This window comes from Protopterus annectens, chromosome 1.part0 (assembly GCF_019279795.1).
Source record: "Protopterus annectens isolate FY-2018-M chromosome 1.part0, PAN1.0, whole genome shotgun sequence".
In the NCBI taxonomy this organism is placed as follows: domain Eukaryota; kingdom Metazoa; phylum Chordata; order Ceratodontiformes; family Protopteridae; genus Protopterus; species Protopterus annectens.
This window is the reverse complement of record NC_056725.1, coordinates 1241209293-1241229501: the sequence shown is the minus strand read 5'-3', so window position 1 is coordinate 1241229501 and position 20209 is coordinate 1241209293. Positions and strand designations below refer to the sequence as shown.

At 41.7% G+C, this 20209-nt stretch overlaps 1 protein-coding gene across 1 annotated transcript in view; it reads right to left on the bottom strand.

Moving 5' to 3' along the window:
- HACE1 (HECT domain and ankyrin repeat containing E3 ubiquitin protein ligase 1) overlaps positions 1-20209 on the bottom strand; it is a gene marked incomplete in the record, with an annotated part of 1502717 nt that overhangs the window by 361385 nt on the left and 1121123 nt on the right. The window contains 1 exon segment of the mRNA XM_044065909.1: positions 4445-4594. Within this exon segment, the coding sequence (XP_043921844.1) occupies positions 4445-4594 (150 nt within the window).

The window sequence follows — 20209 nt, the reverse complement described above, 5'->3', positions numbered from 1 at the left end:
AGTTAATGAGTTATTCTGAGTACCTCACAAAAACATAATATGACAATTGGCTCCATCTTTGCGGTATGTGGCTGGACAAACTTCCCAACTATGACATGTCCCAAGACTCGCACTCCACGTTCCTAAGCACTTTGGAGAATATTAAGGTCCAACCTAACACTCTCATACTGGGCGAATTCAACTACCCCTCCATTAACTGGGAAAACTACTCATGTACCAATACACTCGCCCAATTGTTTCCTGGAATTCATTAATTCCAATGCCCTGGACGAGCTCATTCTTACCCCCACTACAGGTAGCAACATCCTTGACATGGTCATTACTAACATGGGTGACTGTTGCTCTACACCAATAGTCAACTCCTCCCTGGTTAGATCCGACCACAAACTAATCACCTTGGAAATCTGCCCCCCCCCCCCCCCCCCGCAAAGGTAACCACCATGAAAAACTTCTCCAAAGCTAAATTTGGGCTCCTAAAAACAGAGGTGGCACCCATTCAAATGGAGTTCAGTTGCATGACCACCGAATCATACACCAATGCACTGTACAAACACGGACACAAATGCATGGATCTCGCCATACCCAACAGAACCAAGACGCTCTCCTCCAAAAAAAGGAAGCCAATCTGGTGGTCCCCTACAATAAACAAACTCTACAACAGAAGGAGGAAACTGATGCAGAATAAGGTAAAGTCTCAAGACTGGAAAAAGTCCCTTATCAGCCTCAACAAAAAGTTGAGATCCCTCATCAAATCCTCTAAAGTTAGTATGAAAACAGAATTGCAGCAGATAGTAAAGACAACCACAAGGCCTTCTATAGTTATGTAAAGAATCTCCACGGCAATACCCAGATTTGATCTGAGCTACTGCACAATTGTACCATGTATACCGAGATAACAGATACTGCCAATATACTGGCCGACAGATTCAGTGCCAACTTTACCCCCCCTCCCCCCAAGGGACCAGTCACAATACCAGTAGATTGCCAGGCACCCAGTATTACTGCTGTACAGGTTAAAACAGCACTGTCCACAAGGCCAAGCATACAGCTTCTATGGGACCTGACAATATCCCTGGCTGTGTTCTACATGAATTACAACTGCCACCTCCCCCTGTGTGCCCTGTTCAATCACAGACTCACCTCAGGCTTTGTCCCTACCAAATGGCGCACTGCTACAGTCATCCCTCTCCATAAAGGAGGACCGACTACAGACCCTGGGAACTATCACCCCATTAGCCTGACGAGTTTGATATGCAAAGCTATGGAACACATCATCATGGACCTAATAAACAAGGATATAGGGAATCTCCAAACTCTGGATCCCACACAGTTTGGTTTTGTGAAGGGTAGATCATGCCTCAACTTGGTCAACTTCTTTGAGTCAGTCACCAGAGCTGTGGATGAAGGCAAAGTGGTTCATACAGCCTACCTTGACCTGGCCAAGACCTTTGACACCATTCCCCACTCAGGAATCATAGAAAAACTCACTAAGCTAGGCATCAACCCCTATATCACTAGGTGGGTTGCAAACTGGCTCACAGGTAGAACCCACAGTGTGAAAGTAGCTGACTCCAAGTCAGACTGCTGACCAGTCATGAGTGGAGTCCCACAGGGTTCAGTCCTGGGTCATCTCCTGTTTGGTATCTACTTTTCTGAAATCCAGGCCAACACGAAGGGACTCTGGCTGACAAAGTTCACAGACAATTGCAAATTAGGAGTTATTGTTAACTCCCCAAGTGATGTTGACATCCTACAGAAAGGCCTCACTGAGATCAACGACTGGTGTCAGAACCATGACCTTAAGCTCAATGCCAAAATATGTGTCGTCATCCCTTTTGGAAAAAACCCCAGTTCCCAAGAATTACAACATTGATGGTAGTCCACTGAACACAGAAGGCATTATAAGAGATCTGGAAACACAGGTTGACAGCAACCTCTCTTTTGACTGCCACTGTGGTCAGAAAGTCCTTCTATGTGGCACATCTCATTACTAAGGGTTTTGCATCCAGGAAGAAAGAGGTCATTGTCTCCCTCTATTCTTCCTTCATTAGGCCAATCATTGAGTACAATGCCCCATTTGGCATGTACCTCACTAGACACCTGCAACAACTGGAGAGGCCACAAAAGTATCTCACAAAGAGGATCCTAGGCCTTAAACATTTGCCCTATATGGGCAGACTAAAGAAACTCCAACTATTCTCTGTCTCATATCGCCTACTTAGAGGCGATCTCGGCTTGACTTACAAAGACATGTCTGACCCAGCTCTGTTAGAAATGCTACATCCAAAGAAATCCCAAAACCTCCGTACCACACACTCCAAAGACCTCAACCACAATCAACAGAACATGCTGGAGAGACAGGTTCATAACCCAGAGACTGCCAATGCTATGGAATAGACTTCCCATACATGTCAAGCAGAGCACCTCACTGGTCCTCTTCAAGAGAAATCTTGATGAGTGGATAGGAAATAGAAAATTCACCCCGGGGATCACTCAATTGGCTTTACTTGACAAAGGCACTGGGAACTAAGGTCTGGTGGCACGATGCCAAGTTAATCCTATGGGATAGGCTTGTAAAGGCTCCAGGGCCATCAGCCTAGTACACACCTATGAACCTATGAATCAAAAACCTGTGAGATGACCCAGTGTGCAAAACTGAATGACTACCACAAGGACATTACCTCTGCCTTGGAAACAGAATTCAGCTTGCAATCCCTGCAAAAGTGCTGATTTCAGATAATGTCACTGCTTCACAAACTGCAGTGGAACAGATTCCCTGGACCACAACAACACAGGTTGCCATTACTCTACAACACATAACCTGACAGAAGCCTGCAATGGTTGACCCACAGAACTGTAAGAAACATTAACACAACCAGTGACACATATGGAAATAATTTAACCACTGGTATTCACAACTTACAACAGTTATTTTCTGAAATTTCTGGTCTGTCACATAACAATGAATGGAAAAAATGTTCTTAAGGCTCAATAATGTTCAATATGCACTATTTATAAACTCCAAGTTTAATGCAAGCCTAAAAAGAGCTTGCCACCTTACCAAAGTTGGATTGTATACTCTCAACCCAAAACAGTTGTCCAAACCACTTTTAAAGACTTGTGTTTGCAGCTTTCTGATTTGAAGGGAAAGAGCTTTCCACTACAAACAGGAATAACAAAATTGTACTAATCCACTATCTGAAAAACAACAGCAAAAACACCAACAAAAATGTAATTAAATATACACTACAAAGCCTAAAGAAAGTACCACCCTTTCAGGGACAGAGATGAAAATGCTGGCATCATAAGCTCAAATGGACAGGGTTATTTCTGCATGAATAAATCAAGAAGCCAGTCCCAGAGCCCTGACCTGTACCTCATTACTGTTCAGTGAAGAAAAAAGTGAAACCAACAGACCATGCAAGGGGTATGCTGTATACCTCAACCAGATACAGTGAAGGCAGGGATAACATCATCATCATCTATTAAACCATAGAGATGTCAGAAACCTGGTGGAAGAAGCAGCTACACAGTTACAATTAAATTAAAAAAGCACATGGAAACAGCACTTTCCTTTAGGTCTTTAAAGGTACAGAAAAATGTGATAAGTGAGGCCTGAAAGAGAAACATTTTTTGGCAGTATTTAGAATACTGAAGGAAAAATACTGTTCTTATGCCACTACTACTTCATCTTCTTTCGGCTTTTTTCCAGTTAGGGGTCGCCACAACGGATCAACTGTTCGCTCGTGATTGGCAGTGGAGTTTTATGGTGTCAAGTTGCCAGCCCGGCGTCCAACCTTCCAGAGAAGGCACAGACACACGCATTCGTGCCTAGGGTCAATTTAGAGTGTCCAATTCACCTACAGTATGTCTTTGGGATGTGGGAGGAAACCAGAGCACCCAGAGGAAACCCACACGACCACAGGGAGGACATGCAGACTCTGCACAGAAGGCACCCCAGATGAGGATCGAACCGGAGAACCTCTTGCTATGAGGTGGCAACGCTAACCGCTGCACCACCGCGGCTGCCCATTCTTATGCCACTACTGTTTTTCAATATTTCAGATATAAAAGCTAAAGTCTGATCGCTCTAGAACATATACTAACAGGAGAATAAACATTTCATTTTATGATTTTTTTTTTCTTTATAAATGTAACAAAAGAAATCTATATGGCAAAATACTAGACTATGAAAGAGACCTCTTCCTATAGCAAATTTAATGTCACCATTTCAATCATGCACCACAGAAGGAATAACATGTAAACTGCCTGCTGATGATGACCTGCAGCATGATCTCTCCTTGTACCCACAGTTTCAAAATACATTTTTTAACATAATCTGAAATAGAAAGAACTGTAGCTCATAGATCCAATTATGTCCCCTGGAGACAGTAGTTAGCAATATATAAGATGTACTAGTAGCTGTAACTGTTCTATTTCATACCAAGTATGTGCTTGTAGAAGGACCTTGTGAAGTAAATGTTGACCAGCTGCCTGTGGTACAGTGCTAAACCCAAAATCTGCCCGGCAAATCGAAAGTAATTTAAGTGATCTGGATTTACAGAGGAGTTGCTGTTAGGCTGAAATGTTGTTCCTGTTAAGACATAAGGCAGAAAATTATTCTGGCAATTTCATACCTTAGTACTTTCACCATAAACAGTAAAACACAAACTACACAATCAAATTCCTTTATATTGTATGATAAATATGTTACACATTAAATCAGCTGATAATGCAAGTACATCAAAACTGGACAGAAACACGCTCAACAGGTAGTACACTCCCACTTAAAATACAGGAGATCTAATCTCTCAAGTGCTGACAGTGCTGGTATTCACCCAACAGAGACTGCTGTTTTCATTACCAACAAATGTGTACAATTTATGCAAACACATGGATTTCTAGCCAAATCTACCAGTCAAATTGTGCAGCATTTCTCCCAATAATAACAATCAAGTTTTTTTAAAACTGTTGAGGTTACTGCTGTTTGTAACATAATCCTGCATACACTTCCATTTTTCTGTCATTTCCGACAAAGGTGCTTACGATTCTACAGCTCCTACTTAGAATGTACGTAATCCATGCTGATATAACATTTCTCCTCTAAGGATACATTTCTAACTCCTTGCTAATGTGACATTTCTCTCCTAAGGCTACATTTACATCCTTCCCAATAAATAACATTTCTTCTCCATGATCTTAAGTGAATTACTCCCTCACTCCTAGTTTCCTGAATGCATTTAAGAGCTACACATCACAAAAACAATTACTAATTTTGAGTAATTCAATAAATGGATGTTTATTACTGCACATCACCATCCATAAAAGTCTACCACAACTAACTTCACCTGCCATATCAGACCTCCCTACAATTAACTTTCATTTCATTAAATAAGCAAGACAATGCCTAGGTGACTCAGGAAGCCACCTATTTGCCTATGGCACACATCTTCCAAAGTATTCCATAATTCCCTAACAAATGCAACATCACCATCACATTTGTCTGAGAATTCCATTTACATTTGCACTGATCACAAGACCTGAATGAAGTGATTACAAGACGGCATTACCCACCATTTACAGCTGAAGAAGTGATCTTATCGCTGCCAAATGCTGAACTGTTTTAAAAACTAGATAAACACCATGGATTCTAGCAGATTAATTAAAAAGACCAAAGGTCCAAAGTCGTACGTTTAATATGGGATTACGAAGACAGACGTTTGTAGTTCCATGTGGTATTTCATAAGCACCAAAAGTACTCCAAAGAGGCAATTCACAGATAACTAAAAATGCATCATAAAGTGTAAACACAGATAATGATCAATTAGTATGTGGGTAACACATAAGAAGAGCACAAGATGAAACTGATACAGCTATTAAATGGACTAAGGAAGCGATATTTCAATTTGATTAAGAACACGTGTAAACTTAATAGGTCAAAGAGAAGCCCGATAAAAACTGAGAGCAAGTGTGAAAATGCCAAAGTCAAATAAGCATTACAAAGGTTTCTAGGAATCAACCAATGTATCTAATGCAAGTATATCTCAGAGAAAACATTAATATTCATGTCTGTTATTATTTTACATAATCTGGAGGTATACCCCTTTGGTACCCTTCCCAAACTAAATCTCTGATGCATACTTCCCCAGACAGAACTTTCCAATGACCCCTTTAAACATATTTTAAACTTGAAACTCATTATACACTCTCCTTAGCCCCTAAACACTGTATAATTCACAGTTTTAGCCTTCATTTTTTCTTTGAATATGTCTCATAAGAATGACTGAGCTTCTTCCAAATGAGTCCAATACTTAATATATTTTTTTTCCTACTCATCCATCTGTGTGTTCTTCATTTTGGCAGATGGTTAGCCCTGTTCTTATCAGTGCAAAATTATTCCATAGTACCTCCATTTATTTGTCTCCGATTAACCAATTTTGTAAATTTTGCTAATTCTTTTTTAGTTTCATCAGGTATGAATGTGTCACAGTCCAAAATGATAATGCTTGGTCTTGTTATACTAATTCCATTAATTTTTCTCCCTGTTCAAATCCATTCAACTCACTCTACTGAATAGTGTCATCACACTGTCTATATGAACTACAAGGCTTGCCAATATGCCTTGAGATCTGATACCACAAGTCCTCCTTGTTGCTTTGACAGAGTTAACTTACCCTGTGCCACTCAAGTCTATTCTGTCCCCATATAAATATTTTGATTACAGTTTTAGATCTCCAAAAAAAGCTTCTCTAGGGAATAGATGTAGGCTTTAAATCCATATACCTTTGCGGGCAAAATAATTTTTTTTATTACCTGCAGGTTCTTATCCAACTCTAAGTCCATTAACCTCCAATATTTCAACCAACCTAAACAGGTCTTCTTTATTACGGTGTATGTTTGCTCTATTTGTATCTTCCACAGTAGAACCTAGCTGTAACCCCTAACATTTTGCTTGTGTTGCCCATTTTACTGCTAAGGTTTGCTTTAATATATTTATTTTATAACCTGACATTCTTTCAAACTCTGTCAAGAACCGAAGTAACTCCCTCATTTGCCCTTCTAGATATGTCATGTATACTAACATTTAATCTGCATACACAGTTTTTCTTCCATTTTCCCTACTGGAAAACCTTCTATCCCTGACTTTCCTAAATTGAGAGCTAAAGGCCTCAGGTATACAGGAAATAAAACTGGAGATAAGCAACACCCCCTGTTTAGTACCCCTAATTATTTGATAAGCTGCAGTCAGTTCCATGTCAACCTTAATATAGAAGTCAGACTCTTTATAAGTATTCTTTATTAACCTTATAAAAAAATACATGGGAATTCCATTTGATTTCTGATCATAAATATCTCATCTTGCTTAATCAAATGCTTTTTCAGTATCCAAGCTCACTATCAGTAATCTCTGGTCTCTATTCTCTGCCTCCCGTAATGTCAGCGACGGCTTAAGCAAATTATCTGTTGTTGGTCTCCCCTTTACAAATCCACAATGCTCATCTTGCACTAGTTCTGGGATAAGATCTACCTTCTTTTGAGCTATAATTCTGATAAAAAGCCTTATAAAACTGATTTAAATTCAAAAAGTGTCTGTATTTGCCTGATTCTACTGATTTTTCCCCAGGTTTCAAGAAAACTGATATTATAGCCCTTTTCTATGAGGCGGGAACCTCTTGGGTATATAATACTCGGTTGTATAGTGGGAATAATGTGGCTTCCATTTCCTCTATCTTGCATAAATCTATCAGAATCCCATCGTGATCTGGTGATTTCCATACTGGTTGTTTTTTAATTTGTTGTTTAAGTTCCTCCATTGATACTGGGCTCATGGGTTTCTATGCTAGTTCTATTATTGGGATCTACTTCTCGGGTATACTATATTCTGTTGTACAGTAGGAGTAATATGACTTCCACTTCCTTCTCACCTACCTTACATAATTCTGTCAGAATCCCATCGTGACTAGGTAATTTTCTCACTGGTTGTTTTTTTAATTTATTGATTAAGTTTCTCCATTGATACAGGATTTGTGCGTTTCTGAGTAATTTGAATTACTGAGACTCACATCTCCTCAATAAACCCTTTTACCTCCTCTTCATCCTCACTTTTATGTTTCTTCCCCCTATATATAACCAGCTATAACACTGCAAGAAATTTTCTAATCTTTACACTAGATCTTCATCTATCTTCTTTCATTTTACATACCAACCTCTCGACCTTTGCTTGTCTCAACCTCACAGCCAGGACTCTTTGGTCTCTAGGCACATTCCCTAGAAAAGTTTTTTTAATTGCCTTTGCTCTTAACTGCTTTACTCACTCTAGTAATCCATCAATTTCATTTGGCATCTGTTGGATCTCTTCCTCTGTTCCTACCTCCACTCTATTCATTCGACTTTGCTATTCTTTTATACATTCCTGCCATTCTAAAATTGCTGCTCTCTCAAATTACTTTTTTCTATCTACATAATCCTTCAATATGATTGGCCAACCCCAGTTCCCAGAATGCCTTGCGCATTTTCTCCCTTCTGCTCTTTAGCTTCATTCAAGATTCCCTTTCACCATTCAAAAACTTAGGTGGTACGTTATAGTGTGCGATAAACCTCCAATGTTGCTTCTTTTCCTTTCTGCCTGTTACTAGAACTATTAGCATTGGTGCATGATTAGATAATGCTTTTGGTAAAACCTCCCAAATATCTACCGAATATTTATCTTTTTTGATACGTAAACCACATTTAAAACATACAAAAGGTACTTTAGTATAGAGTAGTGAGTAAATATTACTTTACTTTTTTCTTTTACAAACATCCTCTAGTCCAAGTACTTCCAACAGTTTTCTAAAATATTTTCCTGCACTTGGTATTAGCAATCTACGTGGTCCTTCCTGAAAATCTTCTCCACTTGTGACCAGATTTAAATCTTGCATCCATAACCATACTCCTCCTTGATATTGAAGTCCATATAGTTCTGGTGATCTAGATATTCTTGTCATGGTAATTACTCTTGTATCTATCATTTATTACCACATAATCCTCTCCATCCATCCTTTTTTTCTAACATTTGTATTTTCGATCTATGCTTAACAGCATCACCACCCTTTTCCCATTGCTGTTACTCTGCTGAGCTTACCATTATAAATCCATATTTCTCTAGTTTCTTATGTTATTCTTCTTTCATACAACTTTCCTGAAGGCAAATTATCAGGCATGAAAATTTATGAAGTTATCCAAATACCTTCTCCCTCTTAACTGGGTTCCCCATACCATTCACAGTCCAAGATATAACACACACCATCTTATTGTTTTAAATACATTTTCACTTCTCCTTTTCTGGTTTGACTTAGAGATCCCTCCAATACACTGTCAACTTTCTTGCTTTTGATTTTTTTGTATTACTTTAAGGTCTCCCTTTTTTTTTCTAACTGCCCCACACCTGATGCACTATACTTAATGCTAAAATTAAAAATGTTAGCTTTCAAATGTTTACATACAAGTAAACAATTCTGTTTTTATTGATTCCTCCAAACTTGTACTCTGCCAAAGTAATTTGAACATCTACTCATTGAAGTGCAGGAAAATGTCACTGCAGGAATCACCTGTGGAGTGTCCTTGCTTTCTTACTTACTGCAATTATATTATCTGCAGGAAGAGCTGACAGGGCCACACACTCATTCACTGTAAAATATCAGATACTACATACAAACACTTCTTCATTTATAACATTTTCCAACTAGATTATCAACAATACAAAATTGCTAAGCAGCCACATTAATTCACTCTCAGTTTGTCATTGTGTTTTTGTCCATTTGCTGCACTTTTTCTTTAAACAGTGATAAGGGCATAGTTTCTTTCCTTATGGAGGTTCCTTCTGCTGCATTCGCATAACTTCTCTCACTTTTGCCTAAGTGTCTGGATCTGGTTGCCATTAACTCTACCTCTTAGTGATCTGTAAATATCTTAACCCCTTGGGGGATAAAAACACTGTGAAGTTCACAGTGTACATTATCTTGAAAAGTAACTCCTGCTTCTTACATTCTTGTAATGACATAACAAAACTGCATCTCCTTCTGACAGTCACTGCACTACAGTCCTACTCCACAAATACTCTTGTTTCTCCACAAAAGCACTTTCTCAGGTTTTCAGATCTGTACCAGCAACACTTCTTTCAGTTATGTTGCTAATTGGACTATAATCAAATAAGGAAATAGCTGCAGGGATGCAGGTATGCCTACAAAATTCACCACTGAAATACATTAAGCTGGAGATGACTTTACCCTTCCAGACTAAATTTAGAATGTAATACGCTAATCGAGAGTTGATCTAATTAGGCAGGCTGGACAATCTGCAGCTTGGATTGCAGCTCCCTCCAGAGGGAAAAACTTACATTTTTCCAACTAGACCAGGCTACAGTTTTGGACAAGCTGGTTTTGGTACAATAGCACTGCTTTCATCACTCAAGAAATAGATGATTCACCCAAACTAGGTCTAGGTTATCAACCATAACAGATGTCGGAAGTCTACTTACAATTAATGTGGATCAAAACATTGACTCAGTATCCAAAGTTTACTGGTAGACTCACACTCTGCTAAATACTGCTAAAAGGTGGAGGCATGTGTCTGGGTAGTACTGACTTCTGGGGACAGGGAACTCATGTCTCTTGCCCCTTCCTTAACAATGTGCTTACCTACCTGAGGTACATGAATCATTTATGTTGTACAAAATGCACTGCTTTGCACTTAATTATAAGAGGACATCAGACCACTGCTAAAGGCCTACTGATTCTGAAACACAGGACTTGCAGAATATTTTTGCTTTACTCCCTTGGCTAGGTTTGTTTTGGCTGGAAGTGGAGTGGGCATGCCAAACTGTGTGCACAGCTGACTTGTGGGATTTCCCATGGAAGACCTTGGCTGGCCCGACTACCAGAGTAAAAATCTTCCTCCTCCTAGGCTGGCGTATGCCCTAACATGGCGTCAGTACACTTGGGCATAAAGGGAGCCAGCTGGCACCACAACATCAGTTTTTTTCTTGCCCCTTAGATGGCAGGAGCCCCCAGGATGAAGCATAAGCAAGGGACAAGGGTAAAGAAGGGGGGGGGGAAGAAGACTGCAACAGTGAATATACTTGAACATCTAAATTTATGGAAGTGTACACAATTGTACTATGTTCTTCATGTTTAACTGTTGCAGTTCTGATTTGTGGGATGATTCCCAAAGCTGAGATGAGGGTGGAAGGACAATTATGGGGAAGAGAGAATACACTGCAACATGACAGTGGCAAATCCCAGTCTAGACTTGGAGAAAGCAGAAAATGATAGTGTTTGGTAAAGGTATGCACAGATGAAGTTGCAGCTTCCAAAATATATTTGGTAGGTACTCCTTTCAGGAAGGTAGCAGCGGTAGAAGTGGTCCTGGTGGAGTGAGCCCTTAGAGATTCAAAAGGCTTTGTTTTCATGGTGATTGTAACAAAAGGAAATACAGTGAGAGATCCACTTGGAGATAGTCTGTTTGAAAACTGTTTCCCTTCAGAACCAGAGGTAAAGGAAACAAAGAGCTGGCCTGATTATTTTTAAGATTTAGTTCTTTCAAGATAATAGCAAAGCTGTCTGTGCACATCTAAGGAGTGAAGGATCCTCTCCCCCTGTTCTGAGGCTTGGGGAAGAAGGTGGGCAGTGTATGGCTTGATTCAAGGATGTGCCTGTGACCACCTTGGGCATAAAGGACGGATTAGCCCTGAGTGATACTCTGTCCGGGTGGAATATGAGATATGGTTCCACTGCCATGAGAGCCTATAACTCAGAGACCCTACTAGCTGAGATGATAGTCAGTAAAAGGGCAATCTTACAGGTTAAGAATTTTAACTCAGCAGCAGTAGCTGCAAGTTAAATCGGGGGGGGGGGTTGGGGCTTTGCGGGGATAGTATTAATTTTTCAAGGACAAAACTGAGGTCCCATAGAGGTGTGGGTTGTCTCCTAGGAGGTCTGATGTGGACCACCCCCTAAAGAATTGTTTCATCAGGGGGTGGAAAAAGATAAACAGGAATGTGGGCTGAAATGGCACAGGTGTGAATCTTGATGGAAGAAAAGGATAGGCCTCTGTCCACCAGCAAGGCCAGGTAATCTAAAATGGGAGCTACACCGGCTGATTTGGGATTGTGGCCTTGCTGATGACACCAAACAGAGAACCTTTTCCATTTGGCTAAGTATGATTTCTTAGTACTAAACCTTCTAGCCTCTTTGAGGATGTCTTGAACTTGTCTGCTTAAGGAGGGCTCAGATTGGTACTTTGAGGAATTACCCAGGCTGAGAATTTGAGAGTCTGCAGGTTGGGATGCACAAACTTCGCCTTGTCCTGGGTCAGAAAGTCCAGTCTCTGGGGTGAGTGCCATGGTTTTTCATTGGTTAAACTCAGTAGCAGAGGACACCAGCACTGCCTGGGCCAGTCTACGGCTATTAGGATAACCCTTGGGCCTTCTTCCCTGATTTTTAAGAGGATCCTTGGAAGAAGAGGCGGGGGGGGATGCATAAAAGAAAAGGTGGGTCCAAAAGAAGGAGAAAGCATCTCTTCTCCAGGCTGTGGGTAGTTTGGTCCTGGAATAGAATCTTTTTAGTTGAGCATTTTCTTTGGTGGCAAGGAGGTCTATCAGTGGGGAACCCATTTGTGGGCTATGCTGAGAAATGTTTCCCGATGCAGATACCACCCATGAGGATCCAGCAGGAGTCTGCTGAGATGATCTGCTAGAGTGTTTTGAGCCTCTGGGAGGTACTGTGTCATGAGGTGCAACCCCAGAGACAAGCACCGCTAGATGACAAAGAGGGTAAGAGTGGGTGCACCCCTGTTTGTTTATGCACCACACTACCGTGGTGTTGTCTGTTTTAACAAGCAGGACTCCCTGGTTTCCACTAATCTTTGAAAGCCACTAGGCCTTTCTGCACTGCCATCAGTTCTTTCCAGTTTATGTGCTTGCGTCTGAACTGAGCTTCCCATCTGCACTGGGACTGAAGGTGTTGGCAATGAGCCCCCCAGGCTGTCTCTGAAGCATCTGTGGCTAGAGTTTGGTCTTGAGGGATGATCCTGAAGGAGAGACCCAAGTTATGGGCACATGCCTTTGTCCACAACGCAAGTTCGTCTTTGAGGCAAGGGATCAGAGGAATTTCTGTCTCCAGGAACTGAGTGCTGGCACCACAGATTCCAGAGGCATGACTAGAGCTTCCTCGTCTGTAGCCTGGACATAGTAATCATGAAGATACAAGAAACCATATAGACTAATGCTCTAAGGAATTCCCTGAATGACAGACATTGTTTCTGCATAATGCCTTGGAAGTACTGTGTCAAGGAGGAGACTTTTTCTGGAGGAAGAAAGGCCTTTTGAACAGAGAAATCCAGATCAGCCACCAGGAAAACTATAGTGGTGCACGCGTCTGTGTTGGATTTCCGGAGATTTATGGTGAATCCCAAGGAAGTGAGGCTGGTCTGAGTGAAGGCCAGATTCCTTGAGGAGCTTTAACTCATGGCTTGAATGAGGCAGTCATCCGGGTAGGGGTAAATTTAGATTTGTTTTGTTCTGCAGAAGTCAATCACAGGGGCTAAACACTTTGCGAAGACCCTGGGATCAGTAGGCAAGCCAAAGGGCAGCGCAGAGAACTGAAAGTGACTGGTACCTGCCCCGAAGTGAAGAAAACTTCTGCAGGATTCCTCTATAGGAATGTGCAAGTAAACATCTTTTAAGTCTAACTTGACAATTAAGGCCTGGAAAGAAGTTTTTGAAGGGTCAGCATTTTGTACTTTGGTACCAGCAGGGACCAACTTCTCTTATGAATTTCCTTTTCATTCTTTTCCTCCAGTCTTTACTAACCTCCTCTGATTGATTCTTACAGTTACCAAGCAATGTTTTATATACTCTCTACTCATTAACCCTTTTTTAAAAACTTGTGATCTAGACTCAACTAAACTCTGTCAGAGCCATCTGTTACCAATCTCTGATAGGGAAGGCAGTCTAACCTGCAATCCATATTCCTGCTTATCCAAATCCCATTTTATTATATTTCCCTTTTAAGTTATTTGCTCCTAGTACAGCAGTTCTTTGCTAATTTCTGACAGTAAATTCTAGCTTCCTCTTACCTGTTTTTTATACCTTAACTACCAGGCATACCTACTAACCAAAATTTTTTTTCCATTCCTCCCTGGCTTAGCTTTTAAAATAGAATATGCTACGTTATAAATGTAACAGTCTCTATAACTGGTATTTTCCTAAAGAACTTGCACTCAAAATCCTATTTTCTATTTATCACCTGAATCTCCTCTCCCTGTTTCATCATCGTCCTTTTCTACCCTGATTTATAACTTTCTGCTTGAATTAAAAATATCAGCCTTAACTAAGTAGTTTTAAAGAACCAATTCAAATCAGGTAACCCTAAACCACCTTGTTCTAAGAGGAGAATCAGCTTATCCCATTTAACTTTTGTCCTTTTCCCCTACCTAATAAATTCTTTCAACTCTATCATCAATATAAATAAAAACATAGTTCAGAAGAAATGTCTGATGGTTGTATTTTGTTATATAGGTTCATAGGTTGATACTAGGCTATCTGCCCGAAGGCATTTATAAGCCTAGCCAGAATGTGTTGGCTTTCGCCGCCCCCTTAGATTAGTTCCCTGTGCCTCTGTCCAGCAGAGCCACTGAAGTGATCCATAAGGTAAACTTTCTGTTTCCATCCACTCGTCAAGGTTTCTTTTGAAGAGTGTTAGTGAGGAGCTCTGCCTAATGTAGATTGGGATCTTGTTCCAAAGCATGGGAAGTCTCTGGGACAGGAATCTATCCCCTCCAGCACATCCTATTTATTGTTGTGGTAAGGTTTAGATCCCCTAGAGCGTGTGGCTTGAGGGGATAAGGTTTTCTTTAGATGGAGCAAGTCCATCAATTCTGGGATGGACATGGCCTTGTATGTCAGGCACAGATCACCTCTGAGTAGGCTGTATGCAACCGAGTACAACTGGAGTTTCTTCAGTCGAGCTGCATAGGGCATTTGTTTGAGTCCAGTGATCCTCTTGGTGAGGTACGTCTGTGGTCTTTCCAGCTGTTGCAGGTGTCTTGTAAGGTACATCCCAAATGGGGCATTGTACTCTATGATGGGTCTGATGAGTGATGAGTAGAGGGGAACAATGACCTCTTTTGATCTGGATGCGAACCCCTTTGTGATTAGGTGGGCCACGTAGAAGGATTTTCTAACCACTTTGGCAATGTGATTATCAAAGGTGAGATTACTATCTACTTGGGTCCCCAGATCCCTTATTACGTCTTTTGTATTTAGGGGACTACCACCTATGTGGTAGTTTGTGGGTACATTGTTTTTTCCAAAGGGGATGACTATGCACTTTTTGGCATTTAGCTTGAGGCCATGATTTTGACACCAGGTATCCGTCTCAGTGAGACCCTTTTGGAGGATGTCTGTGTCAGCCGGAAAATCAGTTATAGCCCCTAGTTTGCAGTAGTCTCTGAACTTGGTCAGCCACAGTCCACCTGTGCTTGCCTGTACCTCTGAGAAGTATATGCCGAATAGGAGGGGTCCTAGGACTGAGCCCTGGGGAATGCCACTTGTAACCAGTTTAGAGTCGGACCTAGCTCCTGCAACTCTCACCATGTGGGTTCTTTCCGTGAGCCAGTTGGCAACCCATCTTGTGATGTAGGGGTTTATGTTCAGGCTAGTGAGCTTGTCTATAATACCAGAATGGGGAATGGTGTCAAAGGCCTTAGCGAGGTCTAGGTAGGCCGTGTGTACCACCTTTCCCTCATCTATAGCCTTGGTAACTGCCTCAAAGAAGTCCACCAGGTTTAGGAGGCATGATCTGTCCTTAACAAAGCCAAACTGGGTAGGGTCCAGTGTCTGGAGGTTCCCAATGTCTCTGTTAATGAGTTTCATGATAATGCGCTCCATAGCCTTGCAGACCAAGCTAGTCAGGCTTATAGGGCGATAGTTCCCGGGGTCAGTTGTGGCTCCCCCTTTGTGGAGCGGAATAACTGTTGCTGTGCGCCACTCTATGGGTATGTAGCCTGTGGAGAGGCTGAGTTTGAACAGTGTGTTTAGGTGAGGGGTTAGTTCGTCTTTGAGTTCATGTAGGACGCAGCCTGGGACACCATCAGGTCCCACTGATGCTGTGTTTTTGGCTTTGGAGAGGTCTGTTTTAACCTGAGTGTCTGTGATTTCAGGGACTCTACATTCTTCTGGTATGGTTATGGGCCCTTTTGGGGGTGAGAGGGGAGTGAAGTTTGCACTGAACCTGTCAGGATGTTGGCAATATAGGTCGGTTCAGTGTATTTTGTGCCATTCTGGACTAACTCCGAGCAGATCTGAGCATTGCCACTTAGATTCTTGACATAGCTAAAGAATGCCTTGTGGTTAACTTTGGAGTCCTTGGCAATTTTTCTTTCAAAGCTCGCCTTGGATGATTTTATGAGGGATCGTAGTTTCTTGCTGATACTGATCAGGGATGTCCTCCCTTCTTGGGATTTTACTCTTTTCTGTACTAGTTTCCTCCTTCTATTGTATAGCTTGTTTATGGCAGGAGTCCACCAGACTGGTTTCCTTTTCTCGGAGGAGTGAGTCTTGGTTTTGCTTGGGATGGCACGATCCATGCATTCTTGTAGCTGCCCGTAGAATGCATTAGTAAAGGATTTTGCAGCTTGGACAGTGTTATCCTTCAGCATGAGGGCTTTGAAACTTTCCACCTCGGTCTTAAGTAACGTGAAGTTTGCTTCTGAAAAGTTTTTCACAGTGGTTTTCTTGTCCGGGGGTGGGGGCAGAATATGGATATCCAAAGTGATTTGTTTATGGTCAGATCTAACCAGCGAGGGGTTGACCTCTGGTCTGGAACACCGGTCACCCATGTTGGTGATGACCAGGTCCAATATGTTGTCACCTCTGGTGGGAGTGTTGACCAGTTGAACCAGGGCATTTGAGTTTATAAATTCTAGGAAAAGTTGGGCAAGGGAGTTAGTACTTGAGTAGTTCTGCCAGTTAATGTTTGGGTAAGTGAAATCACCCAATATTAGGGTGTTTAGTAGGACCTTTGTGTCTCCCAGTGTTTCCAGAAATGCGGAATGGGGGTCCTGGGACATGGCGGGTGATTTGTATCAAGCTACAATTTGAATTGCAGTTTTGCCCATTGTTAGTTGCACATGGATGATCTCTTAAGCATCGTGCTGTGCCACTAACCTGGAGGTGTGGGTATCCTTGATGAATATGTATACGCCCCCGCCTTTTCTATTTCGGTTTGGGTTCTGTGGCCGAAATATATGGTATGAGATGTAGCCTGGCAGTGTGGGGGTGCTCTCTGGAGCCTTAAACCAGGTTTCTGTTACTGCACATATATAGATTTTCTCCATACTGGGGAGTGCCTCGAGTGCGTGCATTTTGAGGTTTAGACTTCTGGCACTGAGTAGAATTACCCTCAGTTTTTTGATACTTGTGCTATTTATGGCAGTGGGTTTGTCTTTTGAGCCTTGCCTAAAAAAGGCACTATGGGGGTGGCAAGAGCCTTGGCCAGTATTCAAAAGCCTAAGAGTGACAGGTGCAAGCCATCTCTAGCGAAGCAGCGTGGCTTGTCGAGCATGTCATCCCAGGCGGACAGACACTGAATCCCCTTTGAATGATACCAGAAACTGAGCCAATTGCTGAAATCGAGATTTTTTTCTTTATACCATGGTATCATTCTTGGTGAGAGCAGGATACCACTCAGGGTCAGGGTCATACCGGCCTGGGCTACGTGATCAGAGAGCTCTTCCATGTCTCTCTTCATGTAGGCCGGCTCAGGTCATTCACACCAACATGGACAATAACAGAGTCATATTTGTACTTGTTCTGGAGTGACCTGAGTGCTTGTGTTATGTGGCGGATCCTGGCACCCAACAAGCAGCTAACAGTAACCTTCTCCTTATTCAGCCTAGTAAGTGGGACGTCAGTGTGCCTGACTATAGAGTCACCTATTACTAGTATGTTGGGTATGTTATTTTGCCTTAAGGGCTGTGATTGCATGGCACACTGGTTTTGTGAAGTATGTGTTTCATGGCTTGTGTTGGGGGGTGGCGGTTGTTTGGATGTTTGCTTTGGAGGTCTCTGTTGGTTTTGCAGATTTTTATTTTGAGCCTCAGAGTATGTTTTCATGTATTTATGTGTGTTTTTTGCCGGTGCTGGTTTAATGGGTCTATGTAAGACTGGTGGTGTGACGCAAGTATTTCCCTTCTCCTCTTGACTGTCTGATCCAGTCTTGGGTTGAGAGAGCTTAGCCTCTAGTTTGGCTGCATAACTGCATCTCTCGCATGTATTAGTGTTTGGTGGTAGGAGGAGGGGGTTGTCTGTGTACATGAAGCAGTTGTAACATTGCCTCAAAATGCCCAGATTCACCAGTTGGACTGGAGAGTACACTTGAAACTGCCCTTTGGACATGTCTGGATAGGTACAGTGAACTGTTTTACTGGATGTCTGGTAAAGTCGAATAGAGAGCCTTGTCCTTCTCTACAGTACAGGAGGGACTACTGCTAGGGTTTACAAGTGCTTGCTATAAGTTTTGAGTAAGTGCCTGGCTGAGAAATGAATGGCTTGAGTGCTTAAGTTGAAAGTTTGTCTAGTTCCAAGGGAAAAATTGAAGAGGAGACTTTGTGGAGCCGGGAATAGTTTTACCCTAGCAGGCCAGCATGCAAAACCGGGCAAATATGGTATTTATAGCAGGGAAATGAAAGAGATAGAAATTACCCCAAAATGGCCATTAAACTACTAATTTCTGGCCTGAAACCACTCCTCCAGGGACAGATAGGCTGCTCAAAGCTCCCCTCTCTCACAGGTGAACAGAGAAACTTCTTTCTATCCAAGGTATGGGCAAACACAGAGATTTGTAACACAGCCCTGAATTCAGCACTAACTAATGACATGAATTACAACTGAAAATAAAAATGCATTTCAGATGAACTGTCTATATTCATGTGCATCTTAGATCTATGGATGGAAAACAGAAAATTTACCCCAGGACTGCCTCCTGTACTACTAATGGACAGAGCCAGCTTCTAAATGCCTTATCCCATGCATGGTCGTCCCCGCAAATTACCTATGGCATGATCCCAGTTATTCTCATTAGGGGTAATATATAATTATCAACAATAGATGGGTAAGGCCAATCTAACCAAATGGGATAGGTTATTTCAAGAACAAAAAGGGAAAATGGCTAGGCTTAAAATGGCCTGTAAGGGCAGCTAGCCTAGTACTTGCCTTGTTGTGTCTTTCGGCTTTTCCCGGTTAGGGGTCGCCACAGCGGAACCTATGAAAGGAAACTTTATTGAGCCACTAAAGACAATGATAAGCACTATCAACTAAACTATTTTTAAGAGCTGAAGATTAAATAATCAATGCTAATGCTGGCACAGTGATCTTCTAGCCTATTATATTAGCACCAAAACTTCCCAATGATTCATTCATTTCCTTTTCAACCACAACTACAGTGTGAAATTTGCCTCTTCTTACTCAGACAGAGCACTCCTACTCAAAAGAGTGCCACAGGATTCAGTACTCTCACCTATGTATTTCTGTCTGTATCAACAAACTACCTTCAGGCATCCTGCATCTTCCCACCATTCTCTATGCAAACGACATGGCTAACTACAGATCTCATACTTCCTCTCATCACAAAGAAATACAGCTGCAATGTGACATAATCCTCTCCAGAGACACCTACTAAACCAAAAGTCATGCTGCTTGGAACTTGACAGAAATTTAAATCCTCTACATCCAAATTTGTCATTCTAGGCCACAACCAGTACTTTCTGGAAATCACCACGTCACTTACATATTACAGACTCTGGCAAGATCAGAATCTAAACCTCCAGCTACACGTTCATAACACCAAATCAAAAATACAGCAAACACATTTTCCTGGATGACCTCACACTTTCTATCACTAGCAAGAGGAGACACCACAGATAAAGACATGCTTGTGATACAGCTCAAACATGCTCTCCCCAATAATAGCTTCAGCATCAAAGAAAAACCTTTCTTCCTTACAAACAACTTCCAATACAATGTAATTTCATCTCACTTAGGTGAATTAGTAAGTACTAGACTACCCGCCCTTTCAGGCCATTTTAAGCTTTTTTTGCTCAAACTAGCCCATCTCATTTGGTTAAAGCTTGGTCTCAATCATCCCATCGTCAATAATTATATATTACCCCT